The sequence below is a fragment of the Lontra canadensis genome, unplaced genomic scaffold (genome assembly GCF_010015895.1).
Source record: "Lontra canadensis isolate GAN:19392208 unplaced genomic scaffold, GSC_riverotter_1.0 scaffold26, whole genome shotgun sequence".
NCBI classification, from domain to species: domain Eukaryota; kingdom Metazoa; phylum Chordata; class Mammalia; order Carnivora; family Mustelidae; genus Lontra; species Lontra canadensis.
In genome coordinates this window covers 4,227,930-4,250,223 of record NW_022631020.1, presented here as the reverse complement: position 1 = coordinate 4,250,223, position 22,294 = coordinate 4,227,930, and the positions used below count along the sequence as shown (strand labels likewise).

Genomic DNA, 22,294 nt, shown 5'->3' with positions numbered 1-22,294 from the left:
AGAAGAAAAACCATAAAGTGTTTGCTTGCTACAATACAATCTATACTAGATAATAATTTAAATTCAAAATACTGGCAAAATAAAAAGTGACCAGTGGTGAAATTTCGTTTTTGAATTGCTTTGAAACCATCCACCCAAGACACATGACCCTGAAGACAAACAATGTTAAAATAGTTTGAAACCATCCATCCAAGACACACAACCCTCAAGACAGACAAAGTTAAAATAGTAGTCAATCAGTTAGGTATCTGCAAAGCAGAGACATTGTAGGGGTTTAGCAGTTGGAATACAAATGTTTAAGATGTCTAAAGGTTCTAAGCCAACTCTGGCGAACTGTACTTAAGGGGGAAAAAAGCAGCTCCAGACATCCTGGAGCTGGCCTGGCACCATCATCACTATTACCCTGGTGTTCTGTTCCGGGGTAAGCAATCTCGGAACAACAACATCAAACAAGGTCACTCTATGATCCTAATGAATCAAGACAAAAACAAAACAACTCCATGTTTGTGCCTGAATGTAGACAAAATACGAACATTGTCCAAACCCTACAACACCTAACATGAACAGTAGTTCTTCCCCAGCTAATACAAGCAACTGCCTTTGCTCTACCAATTACTAAAGATTATTGGGGTACAAAGTCATAGAATTGCCCCTGCTTCCTGACAGCATCCAACCCAGAGCAAAGCCCTGCCTCCACGCACCCTCCCCAAATCAGCCCAAGCTGATAGCGCAAGCCCAAATCCTTTCATTCTTTTCTGCCCCTGAGCCACTCGATGGTTCCCCGGTCTGTCCCAACGACAAGGAATACACCCTCCTCGGTCTCGTGGAACCATGGAACCACGTGTTCCACTCCCAGGGTTCCTTGCGGTCTTTGGCCGGAGGGGGCTGACCAAGGACAGCCGGGACAGCACGGCCCAGGCCTGCACCTCCGCTGTTTGGTTAGTCTCCAGAGAGTGCCTTGGTGAACAGAGCTTGGGACTCCAACATTTACAATCCCATGGCCGAGTTCCTTTCTGGTTTTCCTTCTGTTTTTAAAGTTATCAGGAGAGAGATCAAAAGAGTTAGTTCATCCCACTTTGATTTTTGAAGAGCTGTGAGGTTCCTCCGTACCAACAACAGCTCGCTCCCTCTGTACTGGGTGTATTTCCTCTCAGACATACGAAGCCAGTTAATAAATTAAGGCACGCCAAATGTGGTTTTTCTATTAATTTAAGACATTTCCCATTTTTTCTGTCCAGCCCTCTTCTGACTAACACAAACTTTCTTCCCTGCAGGGAGTTCCCCAAAATGGTATGTGCTGGGTTCACATGCATGCCGGGACAGCAGGAGAACATGTGACCTTGCTCTGGCCAATCAGAGTACTTCACTCTCCTTGCCACACTGATTGGTTCATAGAAGGCAGGTAATCCAGGCCTGGCCAATCCGGGACGGCTCTCTGTTACTATGGTAACATGGCTGCTTCCAGCCCAGCCTCACGTGCTAAACTGGTAGTGTGCACATCTGCAGCTGCAAGTGGTGAGCTCATTTGCCACGAAGACAGAGACAGACCTGACCTCATTTGAGCCCCCCAGATTCAGCAATACCTAAAGGCAGCAGCACTCCTCAGTTTCCCAGTTATTTAAGTCAATAAATTAATTTTTTATCCTAAATTAGTTTGAGTAGAATCTACTCCTTTGCAAACAAAAAAGAAATGTATACCCGCAAGTTTGCAAACCGACCCAAACCAATTTTTCTGTTCTGCACTACCAGGTTCTCTTATACATGGTGGCCTTCTGCCCTTGGGGGTGGGTATTGGCCGTGGTCCTCACTATCTCCAGTAAACTTGTTACTAGGTGGTACCTAACCATGAAAGCACGTAAGGACCAGATTCTGGTAAACCTACATTGATTAACAACTAGACACAGAAGGAATAAAAGAACCTGCTCTTGTATAACCAGGGAGGTCCACACCATCTTCTGACAAGTGTCGTACGTGGAAGTTTCAGTCCAAAGTGGACACAATAATATTAGGACGGCAGGAGCAGCTCCATTTTAGGCAGAACACTTTGTGAAGTGAGGAGGTCAGTACCAAACACCAACAGAGCTGTGGACTTCGTGTGCTGTTCCAAAGGTGCCAGGTGGCTGGGCTTCATGCGAGGGTCACGTTGGTTCCATCACTCATCTTCAACATCAGGCATTTTATTATTGAAAAATTATTATTATGCTAACTTATTATATAAATTATGCTAAATTGTAATGTAATTTATAATATCATTATGCTAACTTATGAATCCACCTCTAGACTATAAACTCCTGTCTGGTGTCATTACAAAACTAACCATTTCTAAAGCATGGGTTTCTGAAAAGGGGACTTTAAATGCTGTCTAACCAACTCTAGGACATAGAATAAAATGAATTTAACGTTTGAATACATCCCATTGTCTACAAAGAGAATGAAACACACACCAAACCTTAATCTTACCGAAAAACAAATAAATCCAACATCTTGCATAAAAAATTTTTCACCTGTTCTGAGCCCTTCAACATACCACAAAAATAGGATCGTTGGCAGCAGAATGTGGCAAAGCGCTTGTCCCATTCAAGAAGGAATGAACCAAGTTATGTAGGCTCATCACATGAGAGTCCAAGATGCCGTTTGCTTTATCAAACCCTTCCAGAGCATTCCTGAGAGAAAATCAATATGTCAGTGACAACAGTTACAATTGATAAAGATCTCTTTTTATTGTTTCCAGCCTAAATAACAGTTTTCTGACTTGAGGTGGGATAGGGACATGGAAAGCACTGTCATAGCTAATTAATTACAAATTAGTCCCAACTTTCAATGCTCTTCTATAGAGGGAGGGAACTCTTAATCATTGCTACTTCTGCACCTGCTCAGTTGGACTGTACCTCTTTTAGACACTGTGTGACATTCTTTACCTTCATATCTCTCTCCCATGCCAGATTCTGAAATCCTAGAGGACACAGACTGTGTTTTCTCCAGATTCTTATTGCCAGAGCTTAGTGCCATGCCCATCAGAAATATATTTTGAATTAACACATACTCTCATATTCCCATTTCTCAACTAAATAGACCTCAGCTTGACTATAATATATTCAGCATTCTAAATGTACCCCCAGATTCCTCTTATCCTTATCTTTTTCTCCTCCCTATTTTCCGGAAATTCAAACTGTCCTTCTCCTAACTCAGTGATCCTCAAATTTAAGCATTCATGGGAATCACAGGAGAAATCACATGGGAATCATGCCCTACTTTCAGAGTTTCTGATTCAGAAGGTGTGGGCCGGGTCTTCACAATTTATGTTTTTAAGCAGCTCCCAAGTGGTACCAATTATGGTGATCTGGGCCCCCTATTTCCATAACCACTCCCTTAACTCAAATCAATAAAGACTTCAGTCCATTTTAGGATTGCCTGGGTGGCTCAGTCAGTTAAGCATCTACCTTTGACTCAGGTCATGATCCCGGGGTCCTGGGATCAAGCCCTGTGTCGGGCTCCCTGCTCCCTCTCCTCGTTGCTTGTACTCTTCCTCACTATCTTGGTCTCTCTTAAATAAATGATAAATAAAATCTTTAAAAAAAAGAAGAAGAAGATTGTGTTCCATTTCAATAGCATTTTTACTACCATGAAGAGCAAATGTATGTTCCTTTTCAAACAATCTTAAATGTCAGCCTTTATATGATCCTTGACACTACTCTGAGAGCTGTGTCCAACCCCCACACAGATTTTGAATTCTGCTGCACTTGGCACAGCTCTGCATTTATCAGTTTACCCCCCAACTCCGCCCCAAATAACCCACCAGCTATATGATTTACACACAGGATAGAGAGAATCTGGTTTGAGGGAAGACCATGAATCTATCCATCGTGTCTTTTGGGAGCCCCATTCATCTTCGCTTAAAAATCTTATTTACATCCGTACTTATTTCCCACAATTCTGAAAGTTTTTTTAGAGGGAGAGATTTATTCATTGGCCTTTCCATTTCAAGTATTGTGATGTCATTGCTGTGTTGTAGCTTGAGCTGCATTTGGTCTACAATACTTCTCTGGGATCTCAGACTTTGATATTAAGGTCTATGGCTGATACATTTAAGAGAAAAGAAAAAGAAAGAACATGAGCAAATATTTGTTTAAATACTATATTTAATGAAGTACCTGATTCTGAACACTGTACCTATATAGGTCATAGTTAGAAATACCAAAGATGGTTTTGAATAGCTAATTAGAAAATATTAAAATGACACTATTCATTATAGTGGGTAGTTGATGACTTTCCTAACACTGGTTCTTGTTATCCTCACTTGTCAAGCCCTTCTGCATTACTTAGCCTTATACGTGACTCCCAACATCCAGATTTCCTTCTAGTTCATTACAACCACAGGCATGAAAATCTTAAAGTATTTTAAAATGCCATCTAACAGAGTTCAGAGCACCAACCTGAAGCTGAAGGTCGAGTTCTGGAAGAAAGGGGGGCTGTCAAACTTCTTGAGAGAGAGACAGTCTTGTATGTCTTTTAAAGTTGGCAGTTTTGCACTGTTCAGTCCCACTTGATTTCTTCTTAACAGACCTTCGTAGGTCCCATTACAGAGGGTGACCCGGCGGTTATAGTCATCCAGGCTAAGGGTTGTACGGAGAGTGAAAATGGAATGTTTTAATTTGTGAATAGTGTCGTAACTTAGGGCCAAACCAACCAATCAAAATCTCAGTCATGATAAAAATTTTATTACAGTGATCCATCCCACCATGTTGGAGAGCACTATCCAGAAGGCTGTAGGAAAAGCTCAGTGTGTAGAAGAGGGGATCCCTGCTAGATTGGCCTACACCCCCGGAAACACATGAACACCCAGATGAGAGGTGTGTTCAAGGAAGCTTGACAAAGACACAGGGCAGGGGAGCTAGAGCCAGTATGATTGGGAAGAAACAGATAAATAAAGGAACACAGGGGGCACTGGGGTGGCTCAGTAGGTTGAGCATCTGTCTTTGGCTCAAGCCATGATCCCAGGATCCTGGGATGGAGCCCTGCCTCAGCCTCCCTGCTCAGCTGGGAGCCTTCTTCTCCCTCTCCCTTTGCCCTTTCCCTGCTTCATGCTCTCTCTCTCTCTCTCACTCTCTCAACTAAATAAATAAAACCTTTAAAAATAAATAGATAGATAATAAAGGAAAGCATCAGGGACCTTTCTTTGAGATATGTGCCAAAAAAAGGAAAAAAAAAAAGGAAGAAATTTAAGGAGTCACTGAGGACAGGATTTTCCACGGGTTGCAAGGCTGGTCATTTGCTTATATGTTTTTCAGTACTTCTCTGCTTGGGGTGTATACCTCTGCCTCTTAGAGACTTCTCTTGACTCTCTTCTTGGCTTCGCACTTAGACCTGTCATGATTCTTTTCGCACTGTATTGGAATTTGTTTACAAGCAATCTGCCTTTGTAAATATAAAACGATATCCAAAAGGGAAGTTCTATTTTATTCATTCTTGTATTATCAGTACTATTACACTGCCTGGAAAACAATCAGTACGTAAGAAAGGTTTGGCCGAATGCAGAAACTATTTCTAGCTTTAAAACAGTTGATCTAGAAATGATAACCAAACCCATTCGACTCACCAGTGTGATTTCCAGGCTTCTGGGTTTTTTTGTTGTTGGTGGTGGTTGTTTGTTTTGTTTTGTTTTGTTTTTTAATAAAAGGGCTTGGAATTTTTTTTAAATCCCACTTCCCTCAGGAAAATCATTTTCAGAAACATGTAAAAAGAACCCAGGATGCACTGGAAACAGATATGCACAGCCTTTCTCCATCTCTCAGACGTAGGATAATATGGCCTCTGGATTTTCATTGCAGGTAAAGGTGTACCATTACCTATCACAGACAATTTCCCAGTTGGAGAATCTTGAGTTCTGACTAATTAGAGTTGGATCATCTTGTCTTGCTGCCCCAAGCAGTTGGTCCGTACATACATCACAGTCATTCCTCCCGGTGGCAAAGTTCCAGTAGGGCAAAGCAAAGGACTCATTGCCGATAAGTTGCTAAAAGCAAAGGGCATGCCTAGTTACTTAAGTCATGACATCAAATACAATAAGAAAGCATATAAAACAAAGACTGATATGGGTCTTGACCAAACACAAAACTAAAAATACCAAATTCAGAGTTTTGACCAACCTGGAGATCCCTTTCCAGCCACAGCAAATGGTACCGGTGCCAGGTAACAAATGCAGGTCCTTGATGTGAGAAGTCTATGGCCTTGTATGGGCGCCCTGGTCCTAAAGCAATTGGGAAACATATTAAAGATCATGGAATAATATTTTTTAAATGTGAAATCTTACCCCAGTGGGATGTGTCTGTGGAACCAGTAAATCCATGCTGTTCTAACCGGAAAAAAAAATTGTTTTTGTCATTTATCGCTCTGAAAACAACAGCGACAACAAAACAATTTCAGAAGCAACTAGCACTTCTAGGGTAAATTCTCCATCTTTCGAAAGTTTGATTGTCCTCAGAGGTCCAGATACCTCTAGGTCACTTTCAGCCTTGAGAATCCCTGTCAAATGGTTGATTTTAAAGTAACATTTCATTAAGATGAGATAAGAGTATCCAAAGGATTAGATCATTAAGAGCTCAATGAAATATGTTTTCAAAAAACATTTTCTAACCTACTCCTTCCAGATGCACACATTTATAAGGGAGGGATTAATTAATAATAAGGCTCTTAGTCCTCATTCAGGCATTTTTGTCACTGAAAAGAACTTCGATGGATTTTGCCTCCGCCATCAATCAGTTACAATCACCAGCTGACAAGCATGGTCGCCAAGACTAGAACAGAGAAAAATACACTCAGACCAATTTTGCTGGCCACTGGAACCACCAATTTTAGTGAAAAGCTTTGGGCAATTTAATGACCCCCTTCCTGCCCGTTCCATCCTTCTTCTGCTTTCATAAAAGCTTTCGATGGTTATGTAGAAACTTTAGCTTACTTTAGTTCTTTTTCAAAGTACCTATAATAACTTCAGACAGCTGAACAGACACGAATATAAATTTAATTCCTAGGTATGACCAGAAACTATAGTCTTCCTTCCCTCCTGAGAGACAACCCTCTCATAAAGCAAAAATTCCTCTGAGTGATGACAGGAAAACTACAAAGGTTTACAGCCTGAAAAGCCTCCTTATCTGTCGAAAAAGAAAGACAGATGCTTACCTGAGAGGCAAGGTTTTTAAGGACTCGCACTGAGGAAAGACATGCTATCACTTGCTGGTGGCTACGTAGTCCTTTTTAATTCAGAACAAAGATTAATGTTCCCCAAATGAACTAATGAGGCAAAATCAAACAATGGGGAGCCAGTGATAAACACAAGAACAGACAATTCCAATGAGAATCTGACTATTCAAAGGGAGCTTGATGTCTTCATACACCCTGACTCCAACAAGGGGCCCCAAAGGTGGGGATAAAAGGTATAGCCAAAGAAAGCTTCAGGATTCCAGAGAATACGACCAGGAATGGATTTCCATCCCTCTGGAGTGAGCTGACGTCTGTGTGATCCCTGACTGAGACATATCCGAGGGCATAGCTGGTCCTACAAGATTAATGAAGTTCTTAATAAACAAGGCCCCATTCCAAGTCTTACACAGGCCCTGACTGGGGGACCTAGAAGGGCAGGGCGCCATTTTCTCAGGCATCCACTGCAATAGTTCAAAAGGCTAATTCAGGAGGAATTCTACATTGCCAGAGCAGCTAATGCTCTTCCATGACAATACAATTCCGAAAAGACCCAAGGATCCCAACAGCGAGACACCATTTACGCGCCCCATGAATGATGACGCAAAAGTCTAAAGACTAACACATGCATGTTTAATGAGATACGCACTTTCCACACAAACCCTCTAATTCTGCACAAAGAAGCTTCATGTGCTTTAGCACATGTTCTGTTAATTCCTCTAATTTGAGGGAAAATGTCAGAGAGGGCTTCCATGGCCAGATTTAGACATGTTTTCTTCTGGAATCAAAAGGAATTTGCCTCCGCTTCACCAGCCTTTGCCTTTGAAGATTAATAGCTTCACAGAGGAGAGTTTAGACTTTGAACCCATCATACCAACTCCAGGGGAAAACATTTTCCCAAATGTCAGCCAACGTACTGGTAGAATGTTCTCCCTCCTTGCTTCAGGCAGCATTGGATAATCGTCTGATTTTCGTAAGCCTAACCCTTCTTGGGGTTGTTCTCTTGTTAATTAACTTGCCCGAAATTACTTCCCCACCCATCCCCCCACAGCCCCAAACTATAATAATATACCCTCAGCTGAGGGAAATAACCCACCTAATAGCGTATCTCTAACAGAGTAATAATGGAGCCACACGAAGAAATCGTATATGCTGCAGTTGGCGATCTGCGGCTGGGTCCCGTTGGGCCCCAGCAGGCCGAGCCAGTGCTGGGTGGTGATCACGTAGTCAGGGTGCGTCGTGTTCTTTGCGAGGTCTAACGCATCCAAGAACTGCTCCCTCTCCTGAGCCGTCAAGGAATGAAGATTTTTCCGAATAACCGGGGCTTTCCTCTGACTGCAGTCATGGCCGGTCCAGCCAAACTTGCAGCCCCCACAGTTGTAGCCAGCAAAATGTCCTAGTTTATTTTTAAAAGAAAAAAAAAAGTGGGGGGGATGGAAGAGAGAGTCAGTTTATGTAGCTTGGAAGAAATTTCTGAATTTGAAGTCTGGGCTAGAAAGGAGGAGAGGAGGGAGGTGTTTGCAGGAAGGTGAAGGAAGCCATTTTCCTACACTTCCTCTCCTCTTGAAATCTCCAAGGATGGGAGTACTACAGTTCCTTAGAAATATTGCCAGCAAGAAAACAATATGAAAGGAGTCACAAGCTGTCATGGGTGGACCGTGTCCCTTCAAAATTTGCAGGTTGAAGTTCTAACCCCCAGTCAGATTCGATATGACTATATTTGGAGCGAAGGTCTTCAAAGAGGAAATGAGGTTAAAAATGAGGTCATTAAGTGACCCCCAATCCTGTCCAATGGGTGTCCTTCCAAGAAGAGGCAGTTTGGACACTAGTAGTTACGGAGGGAAGACTATGTGAAGACCAAGGAGAAGACAGCAGCCAACGAAGCAGGAGAGAGGCCTCAGGAGAATCCCACCTCGCTGACAGCTCGACCTGGGCCTTTAGGTCTTCAGAACTGGGGAGAATGAGTTTCTGTTTCCTCCCCACACCCCGACCTCTGGGCTGCCCAGCAATCTGGGATGGCGATGCTGCTGAGCCCTGCTCTCTCTGGCCCACACAAAGGGCCCACACAGAGTGAGTGGCTCATTGACTTAGAAGAGGAAGAGTACATTTGCCAAGCTCAAGGTGGAACCAAAATAAATGGGCTGATTTCCAGGGATTGAGGGGAAATCTGACATACAAAAGCTGGTTTATTTCACAAAGGAGAGAGAGTTAAGACAAAAATCGATGGAGGCTGGCAGGTCATAAAGGTGAATTAGCTGCCACAGTCTCAGGAAGTGCAAATCACTGCAGGGCTCCCCCGTCCACAGCCCAAATGTCCCTGCCTTCTCAGCCCAGGGAAGGAGAACTAGCCCTATGAACTAATAAGCTCCTTCCTGATTAACATCTAAAGTGGGAATTATTTTAGCTTGTCCTGGACTTTTCCCTTTTTAGCCTTGATTACTGCTTTTGGTATGACCAGCCCCTCATTCCCTAGGTGGTGATAAGTTAGAGAGTAAACATTTAAATATTTTTAGAGCAAAATGTTGAAGCGAACAGGGTCGGTAATACTCATCTCCCAGGGGATTAGAGGGGTTACTTAAAGCATTAAAATGGGAAACCAACTCTGCTTTCCTCCTCCCTCTCCCTCTTCTCCCCTCCTGCTCCTCCCTTCCTTTCCTACCCACCCCTCCTGCTTCTCTCCCCTCCTCCCCCTCCCTCTCCTCCCAGATCCTTTTACTAGCTCTCACTTCAGTCCACAGCACTTTTCCCTCATCATCTCCTTAAATTCCTCTTTGCCTGGGTTACCACTCCTGCTCGCAGCCTCACGATGGGTGGTCTACAAGGCCATCCTTGACTCTACATGTCAGGGTCAGATGTTCCTGCCCTGAGCTCCCCCCACCCTGGTACCTTACACAACCCCTCCACTGGATTCATCACACCAGCAGTAATTATCTACTTGTCTCAGGTACGGGCATCCGGAAGGCATTTATCCCACTGTCTAGGCTGGTGCTTGGCCTGGTACAAAATGAATATCTGTTGACTGACTAAAAGAAACATAAAGCCAAGTCACCACGATATGCACTTTAAAAATTATACATTCTTATTCATAGTTGTACCTCAATAGATCTGAAATTTTTTTGAAAAATTAACTAAAAACAAAAACATATAAAGCATGTGACAGATAATCCAATAGACATAAAAATTCTTCTTCCTCTTTCTCCCTATCCTTGTGGATTAGGAGGAAAACTGGTCCTGTAAATAATTTTGATAAATGGTAAATACCAAAGCAGAGGTAAGGAAAAAATACTATGACCACAGGAGAGAGAGGATTATTTGAATTTCTACAAAGAAAATATTACAATAACATGAAACAAAATGACTAGCATTTGTATCATGTAAAGAAAAATGCCCAGGCCTCCTTTTCTATTAAACCAGTGGATTTGGGGATCGTTAAAGAAAATGTCATTAAAAATATCATGAGTAAGAATTTTATTAAGGTAATTTATTTGGGTTCTATGCTCCTCGAAAGACTCAAAATATCCTACCTGTCCTCACATAACTCAGTTAGCTGTAGTCTTCTATGTTTTAACATCATATGAGAATGTAATAAAAAACACTTAAAAGGAAAAAATTCTACTAGTCCCAAGGCTGAAACATGTTTTGGAACAGTTTCAGTTAAACATTTAAATCTACATTGATTATTAGAGGGAAGCTACTAAATAAAAATTATTTATAAATATTTATTGAGCAACCGAGTACCCAAATACCAGTATCCAAGTAACCAATACCAAGTACCCAAATGTCCACCATTTCCCTAGAGCCAGATGACTGAAGGGGAATACAGAGCCACAGCTTTACAATAAGAGAGTGAGGGTCTCCTTCCAAATGCTAAGAAATTGCACACCCCAGTTTTAAAATGATCGATTCAATACATTTCCACATGTAAATGCATAAAACTTGTCTCCGGATTTTGTCGAAGTTGAGTAATTTGTAACTTATGTCATGAGTTTGAATATTCCTTCACTTCCTTTACCATAATTATTTTTGGTTGCTAGAAACAAAATGATCAATAGCTAATTATCTCCCTCCTTTGTTTATTCAACAGATAATTTATCAGCACCCACAGCCTAAAGGGCCGTCAAAGCTCCGCGTGCCTCTCTCTGTGCTCCCACTTGTTTTGTTCGGAGAAGTTTCCATGCTTGTAGGTTTGGATTTCACTTTTTCAAGCCTGTCAGATTGGGATCAGAGTTTTGCCTCACAGAGTCAACGCGGAAAACAAACAGGTTAACATATTAAGTGCTTAGAACAGTGTCTGGTACATAATAAATTCTATATTGAGTGTTGTTATTATTACCAGATACCACTTAGAGGCAGGATTTTATTTTTTTTAAAAGATTTTATTTATTTATTTGACAGAGAGAGAGATCACAAGTAGGCAGGGAGGCAGGCAGAGAGTGAGGGGAAGTAGGCTCCCTGCTGAGCAGAGAGCCCCATGCGGGACTCAATCCCAGGACCCTGAGATCATGACCTGAGCCGAAGGAAGAGGCTTAACCCACTGAACCACCCAGGTGCCCCGAAGCAGGATTTTAAATATTTGTTTTCATCTGTCTTCCTCGTCTGCTATACTGTGGACACCTTAAAAACCATGTCGGGTTTTTTCCCCTCTTTGTACCTGAAGGGCTAGCATCACGAGGGCTAAATAAATGTCAATCAGGTAGGTGAGAAATGAAGCAATGAATAATGGAATAAAAGGCTTCAGGTATGAGAAGATATACGTAGATATAAGGCATCATGGCTTCATCCAGGAGATGACAGACTTGTGTGCCATGAACCACCAGTGCAATTCTAACTCTGGGGACAAGTGAAAACAGAGGAATAAACCAAGCACCACAGAAGACAAAAGGCAAAACAATTAATTCTGATTCAGAAGACCAGAGCTGCCTCACAATTATGTTAACCAAAGATGTTTCATTTTACAAAACGATACTTGCCCTCAAAAAAGCAACATGGAAGGGCTAAGAAGAAAGAATTGGGATGGGGAAGGAGGCAAAACGGGGGAAGGGGATTAAGAAGTACAAACTTCAGGTTACAAAATAAGTCATGGGGATGTAATGGACAGTATAAGGGATATGGCCAACACTATTAGGTAGGAACTTTTACTATGCAGTGTATACAAATGTCAGGTCACTGACTTGTACATCTGAAACTAAGATAATACCTAAGTTTATATCTTATATATTTATTTCTTTATATGTTTATATTTGTTTATATCTTATATCTTAGTTTATATCTTATATCTTATATATCAGTTATAGCTCAAAAAATTAAAAAAATATTGTCTGCCTGTGAGCTCGCCTATGACCCTGAAATGTACAAAAAAAAAAAAAAACAAAAAAAACTTTTCCAGCATCTCTCCAAAAACTCTGCATTCGAGCCCCTGTTACATTTGGAGCTTCTAAACATGGTCCAAAGTATTCAAGAAAATGCTGCAGATAACAGAAAAGTGCAACAACATGGAAGCCCAGCACACAAAACGCTTATTTCTCTAATTTAGATTCCCTAGTGGTTCCCTACATCAACTTGACCTGAGTCCATTTATTCCCTCAACCTACCAATAGCAGCACCAAAAAATACAAGATGGCCTCTTAGCAGAGATGGCATTTTCTTACTGGAAAATGGGGAGAGAAAGAAAACTAAAGGATCTGGAGATACCAATCTATCTACCATTGAGTATGTCCTTGGGCAAAAATTAAATTTAAAAAGACAAATTCGTAAACCCACTTAGGACTGGGCTAGGGTTAGAAAAGAGAGTGAGAACCGCCAAGCCGTACACGTTCCTACATGAACTGTAACACCTCAACCTCAGAAGGCTATTAGACTAAAGAAGCTTAAGGACCACTGATTAGTGAATTTACAAGGAGCTCTAAATAGCGTATTCCTTTTAATTAGAGATTCTATTATTTTAATAACAATACTTTATACTCACAGGGAGCCTTTCATCTACAGAGCTCAAAAAGATTTTACAAGTGCGGTTTCATCATTATCCCCATTTCAGAGATTGGAAAAACGGAGGCACTTAGTCACTTGTACAAACAAGAAGCTCTCCAACAACTGTTCAAAAACTATTTGCTGTGCATGTTTTCCTAAAGTCCAAAAACACAGCTGCAACTGGTATGTTCTCAGAAACGCCAGCTGGCAAGGGAGACCGTAGAAGGCAAAGAGCTAATGCCAAGGTCTCCTGAAATTCAGGTCCTCCTGACAATCAAGGTCAGTGGGTTTTGGGTTCCAATTTATCCCTACAGAGAACAGAGAAGTTCTCTCTAGAGGATTTGAGCCCATCATTTGTGTGTGTGTTGGCGGGGAGTTCCCCTCCAGATTTTGTTATTTCTCTTTGTTAGACTAATGTCTTTTACCAGCTTCAAGTTCGTGAAGACTATGGAGTATTTTATTTTATTGTGGTATGAACATTTATCATGAGATCTATCGTGTTCATGCGTTTTTAAATGTACAATACATCATTGTTGACTCTAGGTGCCACGTTGAACATTAACTCTCTTGAGCTTGTTCATCTTGCCTAACTGAAACTTTCTGTGCACTGATTACTAACTCTCTCTGTCTCACTCCCTGGGCCCAGGTAACTAGCATTCCACTCTTTGATTCAATGAATTTGATTTTAGATACCTCATATAAGTAGAACCATGCCCTATTTGTCTTTTTGTGACTGACTCATTTCCTCACTGTAAGGCCCCTCAGATTCATGCATGTTGTCACCCACTACATGACTGCCTTCTTTTCTTTAAGGCCGAGTAGTATTCAGTTGGATGTATATACCACTTGGCTACAATGTGGAGAAATTGGAATCCTTGTACACTGTTGGTGGAAAAGCAAAATGGCCCAGCCACTATGGAAAAACACAGTATGGAGCTTTCTCAAAAATTAAAAATAGAACTACCATATGATCTAGCAATTCCACTTCTGGATATTTGTCAAAAAAAAAATGAAATCAGGATCTCATAGAGATGTTAGCCCTCCCGTGTTTTTGGCAACACAATTCCCAAGAGCCAAGATGTGGAAACAATCTTAATGTCCATTGATGGATAAATGTCTGTTTATTCTTCCATTGCATTAACAAAGCTCAGGGTTATCATTACATCTCTTCCTTAATAAATTTTGGTGACCTAGAAAAATCCCAGGAGCCCTATTTGCAAAAAAAAAATTATGAGGATAACATAGAGGAGAGCTTTGGGGTTTAAGTTTTGGGATCAGGTTTAAATTCTGAAAACTGCTTCCCAAACCAGGAAATGCTACTCTTGGAAGGCAAGCAACTCACTCTTTGGGGGAGAATAAGCTGATGAACATCGTATGTCTTGCCTTGGGACACACGACACATCACAGAATGGTGATTACTGTTTATAATAAATTGGTTTCCAGCTCAGCCACTATGACTTGGTCTGATGCCCTGAGACTCAAAGAATAAGACCATTGAGCCAATATAAGTGGAGCCAACCAGAGTTGGTATGGAAAGAGCTATGATTCTGAATGAGTCTACACAGACCAAATCATAGAGGACGGGAGGAGAGCCATAGGCTGGTAGTTGGTCTCAGGAGCAGCCATGGACTTGATAATGGCTGGCAATGGAGACCATAGGCACCGAGAAAGCTCTGCCTCCTTGGACTGGCCTATAGACATGTGAAGTCCTTAACAGTCTGGACATACAGGTCAAACTCTCTTTCTGACCCACTTCGCCCTAGGTATGTGTTTATCCTCCTCTGAGCAGGGGGGATCCCTTTTCATGTTAGGAAGTAGGTCACTGTGACTCCAACTTCCTATAACTTCTGGAGAAATATTATAGGCGCCTTCTGGGAAGGGAGATTATAATTATCCCTTCTATTTGGCCATTCTCTATTCTCTCCATCCTCACCTTTAAAAAACAAAAGGAAAAAAACAAACAAACAAACAAACAAACTTGCTAACCAGGTCAAAATATAAAGTAGATGATGATAAGAAGAGCTAAGAGTTATGTCTGATTTGTTAATATTGTCTGCCTCAGGACTCCATAAATGGAGAGGCCCAACCATTGTAAGTGGTAGCACTCTATCATTGATTTGGCCTGGAAGTAAGTGTTCTAGAAGAATTTTTGAGTCATAGACAAATAAGTTACTGTGTAGTGTGGTTTCAGTCACATAGGTAATATGAAAACTGCTGCTTCTCAGACAAAAGCCAGGAGAATCCAAGAAATAATGTCTGTAGAAGACAATGCTCAATTAGCTCAGAAAAATATGGATAGTATATGTTCAGTATGCTATTGTCACAATGATTACCCAATGCAAAACTAACAGTTCCTTCGAATCACAGAATTAACATGACTGCAAAATGATTATATAGCCAGAATTTTCTGCATGTTAAAAGTAACTAACACCATCCCTACATCAACATGCAGTCCTTTGTACATTTCCTAAGTTCACCTTTTTATATCCGTACATAGCCTCATTATCTGTATTCTCTATGTGCCGGCATCCTATAAGAACGTGAGCAAATAATAATAATAATTTTTTTAAGATTTTATTTATTTATTTATTTGACAGAGAGTGAGACAGTGAGAGAGGGAACACACGCAGTGGGGGTGGGAGAGGGAGAAGCAGGCCTCCCGCCGACTGGGGATCCCGATGTGGGACTCAATCCCAGGACCGTGGGATCATGACCTGAGCCAAAGGCAGATGCTTAACAACTGAGCCACCCAGGCGCCCCTAATAATAATAATTTAAAAAAGAACACTTGGCATGCAGCCGGCTGCTGTATGTAGAAGAGAGGCCAACGGCTTTGCTAAAGTTGCCACGAGCGTTTTCTGTGCGTCAAATGCCCTGCCAGGATTTGAGGGTTTACGGCCCCTGTGCGTGGCGGCTGAACCCAGGCAGGCCCTACTGAAGACGACTTGAGAAGGCTCAGAAGAGCTCAAGGCATAAAAAGGGAGCAGGGATGTCAAAGAAACGAGTAATAAGAGAGCCCAAGATCTGAAAGAGGGACAAGGAGCCAACATCCAAATGACCACATGCAACCCAGGCAAGAGCAGAAAAAGCCATTGTTTTGCCAGGACCCTCCCTCCACAGTTCCCAGATGCCCTGTCCCACCCCAGCCCTCCGACTGCGGCAAAGTGACAACCCAGGCATATCGTGAACTAGCAAGAGGTACTCTGCCCAAGACCTGTTCCAAACACAAGAAACTCTGAGGCTAGGACAGCAGAACCCCTGCCTTGGACGCCTGTCTTGGAGACGCCAAGGCTCCCTGCACCACCCATCCCCCTTCTACAAGTGCAAACCCATTTCAGAAGGGGAGGCCACGGAATCATCTTGAAAGGACTTGCTCTGAAGCTCGTTAGCTTCCCCCTTCCAACAAACAAGCCAATGGCATGTTGGCATGAGTTCACATAACCGGGCTTGGCCCACGTAATACTCATCTGGTGGACTAGAGGGTGCGAAATGTAGAACCAAGTCATCAGCCCGACTCAGTTTGCTTCCTGTGAAAACCAAACTTGGCTGGCCACGGAAAGCCTCATCTGATAGTCTGAAGAGTTTCCTCTCGTCCTGAGAAGTGGCTCCTTTCCCAACAGGGGCCTCCCCACCTAGCTCAGGGCAGGGCCGGGTCTGCCCGCCTCCCTCACCTGTGCACCGGCAGGTCCGGTGGAAGAACTTCCTCGGCCAGCCTTCTCGGTCGTCCTGGTTGCGTAGGACGTAAGGACCACTCCAGGGCCTGGTGTCAGCTTGCACCTCCATGCACTGGCCCCGGCCCTCCTGGGAGCCACAGATGTTGTCGGGCTCGGGACCCAGCGACGGGCAGCACTCCTTGCTCATCAGGCTGTCCACGGTCATGCAGACCCGGGGGAACTGCGCGCGGGCTCCAGGCAGGAGTGCGCAGCCCAGGCAACTGAGCACGATCCCCCAGCCCAGAGGGCTCATGGCTTTGTCAGCAGAACTCCTCTCCCTTTCCACTCCCCGATTCCGCCCTGCTTTTCTCCTCCTCTTCCAGTCCTGAGCTCTTGAACACTCGTTCAGTGGATTTTTGGTTTGGGGGGTGGGGGAGTTGATATTGTTTGGTTTTGCGTTCTATTCCTCTCCCCTTAAAAAAAAAAAAAAAAACCTGCAAAAAATTTGGTGAACCCACGTGAGTGCACGTGTGTACTCGCACACGCATGGGCTGTTTTATGTGATTCAAACAACTAAAACAAATTTAATGCCATTCCAAGCGCCTCTCACAGCCAGATTTAACGAGGGTAGCGCTTCTCACCATCTTTCCCCAGTTAAATCAGGCTTTGCCTAATTGCGATAATTTACGGGGTACTGCAGTCATACTCCTTATTATACTGGTATTTCTAAACCCCTCCTTTCCTCCTTAGCCCGTAACTTTAATTGCCTTGAACTCAGTTCAAAAGCCAAACACCGTGCTGCCTTTATTCTGTCTGGCTTGCCAAACCACGGGACCTTGTGGGGTTTGTGTAAGGGCTGGGAGAAGCCATCATTAGGGGGATTAGTGTTAGAGAAACCCTCATTGTTAGCACATGACCCAAAGGGCATAATGAAGTACATACAGTTGCTGGCTTTGTTTCAAAAGGGCAAAACCATCTTCATTATCTGGGCTCATGTGCCCCAGCCAAGCTTGTGACCTCAGACTTCCCAGGGAGTCAATGGATGCAGTGAGCTCCTCGTTGTTGCTAAAAGGCCTTTACAGACAAGCATGCATTGCTAACCACAATTCACTCCTGACTGCTCCCTGACGTGCTAGAAAGACCACTGCAGGAGGTCACACAACTTCAGAAATAAAGAAACATTTATTTAGGGCTGACGTACAAGGAATTGCTTTGTTCCACAATTAAGGACCCTCTTCCCTCCAAACGAGAATGCACTATTCTCCTACTCAGCTCATCTAGGCGGTAGTTGGTTTTTTTTTAATTACCCAGGGTAGCCTGTCACCAGAAATTCAAAATTATAATTGTCTGATTGTAAGGAAGGCAGTGGGACCATGGGGAGCAAGGCCTTGCAAGTGACATCTTTTGATTCATGTTAAAGTTAAATGTTGTCAGGCTTCCGTCTAGAACACAATGCCTCCTCTCCCCTCTCCCCACCCCGGTGCTTCTGGGGGCAGTGAGGGGAGCGTCCTGATCGGTAGTGATGGCTGCTGTTAGAGCATCTCTTTACCCCTTCGTGGTGGAAACAGGCCTGACTTTGTGCCATCAGTGTCTGTGTAGACAGCCGACGTGCTCCGGCGGCGCCAGACAGTTTCCAAGAATATATTTGGGCGTAAAGACAGAATGTTCCAAAGAAAATTCGTAAGGTTAAAGAAACGTTCGTATAGATGTTCCTCCCTGGTGCGCATCTGTGTCATCCCCATGGCATTTATCTGTTGTGACTCATTAAATGGCAGTTCTCATCTCTGACTGTGCTCTGATGCCAGCTGAGACCCAAGCCCAGAGAAGCAAAATCTCTATTTGTTGTAAGTTCTCGAAGCCGTGTTAATGTGCAGCCACTGCTGAGAACCATAGGGTTAAAATAAAGCAGGGTTCCAAAGGAAATGTTGGAATAGAGTCAGCTGAAAGATGGATGTATGTTCTTTTCCTGAATCACCATAAGCTGAATGCCTTAAAATAACAGAAATTCTTTTCTCTCATAATTCCGAAGGCCAAAGTGCCAAATCAGTGTGCTGATAGGGGTGCACTCCCTCTGAAGGCTCTGGGGAAGATACCTTCTTGCCTCTTCCAGTTCCCGGTGGCTGCCACCATTGCCTGGGTTGAAGCAGAATCGTTCCCATCTCTGCCATAGGGACATGACCTCTCCTCCTATGTCTCTGTCTCTCCTCTGTGTGTCTCCTATAAGAACACTGGTCATTGGATGCAGAGCCCCCCTGGATAGTCCAGAACGTCCTCATCTTGACATTCTTAAGTTAATTACATCTGTAAAGACCCTCTTATCAAACAAGATCACGTTCACAGGTTCTAGATATGGACATGACTTCTTGGAGACCATTATTCACCTCCCACCCCATGTTGTGGGTGTAAAACTGGAATGATAGCAGAATTGCAATAGCTCAGAGTTGGAAGGGAATTTTAGAGCCCATTCATTCAATCCCTGTGTACCTACTGATCCAGTTATGCCAACATTGTGCTGCTTTGGGATTCCATTCTATGTGTTGTGATGTCCTAGTTCCATAAGTATTAGATTCAAAGTTCTCGGATAATGTCACTGACAGAGTCAACGACTCTCATGTCATAATAGCCCCAGGCCTAGGTCCTAGGATTACTTTTCTTTCCTAACAATGCTTTCATAATAACTCACCAAGCCTGTGGCTTTAATTGCAGGCTATCGTGACTCTCAAATTACAACCCTGGCCCTGACCTCAGTCGTGAGCCCCTGATGCATATATTCAACTTCCTACTTGACCTCTTACTTGGAGATTTAGACATTTCTCGATTAACATTTCAAAGTAAAGTTTTGCTCTCTCCACCCAATTTTCTTCTCCATTAGTCTTCTTCTCTTAGTGAAGAGAACCACTGAAATCTTATTAATGGTCTTTGATTCTTCTTTTTCCCACCTCCCCTGTATATGCTTCCCTGTGCACTTAGAGTAAAATCCAAGGTCCTTTCCATGCGCTAATCGAAGTGAGGGCCCCAGATCTATAACCATGTGTTCCTGGTCTACATCAAAATAAATACAATAAGGAGAAAAATTGAGAGTCAGCATTTGGAAACTATCATGGTGATATGGCATCGCCACAATGTTTAAGCACATGATCAATGGACTCATCTCACTGAACAAGAGTCTATTTAAGGGGTTGTCAGACTTGCATGGACATGACCTAGCAGCATAAGCTACAGACCAATCCCACTGGACTGCATGTTGGCCTGTGGCTGAAAAAAATTTTCTGATTATTTTTTAAGTTCTTCACCATGGATAGTTTGAGCAGAACTGGCATGTAAGGTCCTCCATGATCTGTGCCTTACCCACCTCTTTCTCCCTCTTGTTCTGCCATCACAGAGTACACCCATCACTCTAGTACCCAACCGTGTCACATTCATTTCCATGCTAGTCTTCTGTCATTCCCTCTGCCTGGAATGTTCTTCTTCAGAATCCTCCTTGTCACTCGGGGGTCAGCTCAAATGTTAGCTCCTGAGAGAGGTCGTTCCAGACCACTCACTCTGCTATGTCTACACCCAGCCACCTACTCTCCACCACATTGTGTTATTTTTCTTCAGAGCACTTATGACTGTCTAAAATTATCCTGCTTGTTGGTTTAGTTACTGAAAGTCTGTCTCTTCTATTCTGTCATAAATTTTAGGGGAGCAAGAAACAACCATGTTGCCTTTCCCAGTGCTAAGAACAGTATGAAGCAAAGAGAGGCTACGTGATAACAGTTGGTGAGAAAACAACCTCAGTTCATTTTTTTATGTTCATCAGAAGAGTCTCACCATTATAGGAAATGATTCTATAGAAATTAAGTGTTATTAATTTGGCTATATAAAATAAATTTAGACTACTAAATACCACTATTATGTTAAGGGTTCCTTAACACTACTAAAAGTGTTTGAAAATTACTGGTCCAATCCAACACTACACATTTGACCCCCACCACATTATCACCAACAACAAATTCCTTCCTATTTCTTATAAGATGTTAGCAGCGTCTGGTTAAGCACCTCTAATAAGGAGATTCCTTTAAGAAACAGTTCTAAAGGTTAGGAAATTCTTCCTTTTTAATAAGCATTTAATATTTAATATAATTTGAATATAATATAATTTGAATAATTTGAATTTAAATATAAATAGTGAAAATTTCCTTCACTGATGTTTCCAGCAAAAACCCTTGGAAACTTTCCCCACCACACCCAGAAAATGGGTATGCTCTATTTTCCACAGAATTTTCTTCCTTATCTTCCCTCTTCTTCAGACTAAATTTCCTCAGTACCTTTCATTTTTCCTTCATGTGAAGAAAATCTTAAATTCTTCCCTAATTTTAAATCCTCCCTTTAGCCTATACTGTCTTTTTCTGGAAAATTCAGTTTGCCATTTGACTCCATGATGCATGTTTCCTGTAAGTTAATTCAATATTCCTGATACAACCTAAGTAAAGATGACTGAAAAATTAGCTCATGAGCTTTGCCTGACAGCCACATCACTCATCACTTTTGTATCTGTTAGCTTAAGCTAAGTCAGGTAGCAATTAAGACCTCAAAATCTCATTGGCTTGTGAAACAGTGTCTCCCACCCATCAGCTCCGGTTACTCTCCACATTGCCTTCTCCCCAGGACTCAGGGTGAAGAAACATCTTTTCCTTACTCTCCCGACACTGCTCAACTTGTAATAAAGAAGTGAACAATGGGCCACTGCTTGAAACTAGTATACCTTGCTCATTTCTGCTCACATTCTATTGGCAAATGCAAATCTCATGGCCAAGACTGCGGCTCTCAAAGACAGGGGTTCTGTACAGAGAATCCATACAGGGAGGGTCAGCAAGTATTTTATTGCATGTTAAATCCACTTAAATCCCTCCTCTTCTTTCATAAAGCTTTCACAAAGCTTCATCAACGTCAAGTGCCTCTCCTATCTCTGTTCCCTATTTCTTTCCTCTGGACTTCCTTTGGGGTCTGTATTAGTTTGCTAGGGTGGCTATAACAAAATGGCACAATATATAGAAATCTACTTTTCACAGGTTTGAGGGCTGGATGTCTAAGCCCAAAGTGCCCATAGGGTTGGTTTCATCTGAAGCATCTCTCCTTGGCTTGCAAATGATTGTCCTTTTGCTGCCTCTCCTCATGATCTCTCCTTTGTGCACACGGGCCCTGATGCCTCCTCATGTGTCCAAATTTCCTCTTCTTGTAAGGACACCAGTCAGCTTGCCTTAGGTCCCTAACAGCCTTGTTTTAACTTCACCTCTTGAAATGCCCCCATGTCCATATGACAGTCACATTCTGTTGTACTGAGGATTAGGGTTTCAACATGTTAATTTTGAGGGAACATGATTCAGCCCATAACAGGCTCAAAGCATGAGTTTACTTTTGTCTCTATTAAGTTAGGATTACCTTTTGATATAGGAAGGTGCCAATAGGAAGGTGTGTCATGGGAAACCACCAGGTGGG

The 22,294-nt window shown here is 42.6% G+C and overlaps 1 protein-coding gene across 2 annotated transcripts in view; it reads right to left on the bottom strand.

Moving 5' to 3' along the window:
* Positions 1-17,297, bottom strand: part of DCT (dopachrome tautomerase) — a 30,544-nt gene extending 13,247 nt beyond the window's left edge. Inside the window, exons 1-6 of one of the 2 annotated variants that reach the window (XM_032864261.1) lie at positions 16,832-17,297; positions 8,291-8,590; positions 6,147-6,247; positions 5,847-6,013; positions 4,434-4,613; positions 2,528-2,663 (exon numbers count right to left, since the gene is read on the bottom strand). In XM_032864261.1, the coding sequence (XP_032720152.1) occupies positions 2,528-2,663; positions 4,434-4,613; positions 5,847-6,013; positions 6,147-6,247; positions 8,291-8,590; positions 16,832-17,126 (1,179 nt within the window). In that variant the 5' untranslated portion in view covers positions 17,127-17,297. The remainder of the gene's footprint in view (positions 1-2,527; positions 2,664-4,433; positions 4,614-5,846; positions 6,014-6,146; positions 6,248-8,290; positions 8,591-16,831) is intronic. The other variant, XM_032864262.1, reaches the window with a different exon arrangement.
* Between the last annotated feature and the right edge of the window lie 4,997 nt (positions 17,298-22,294).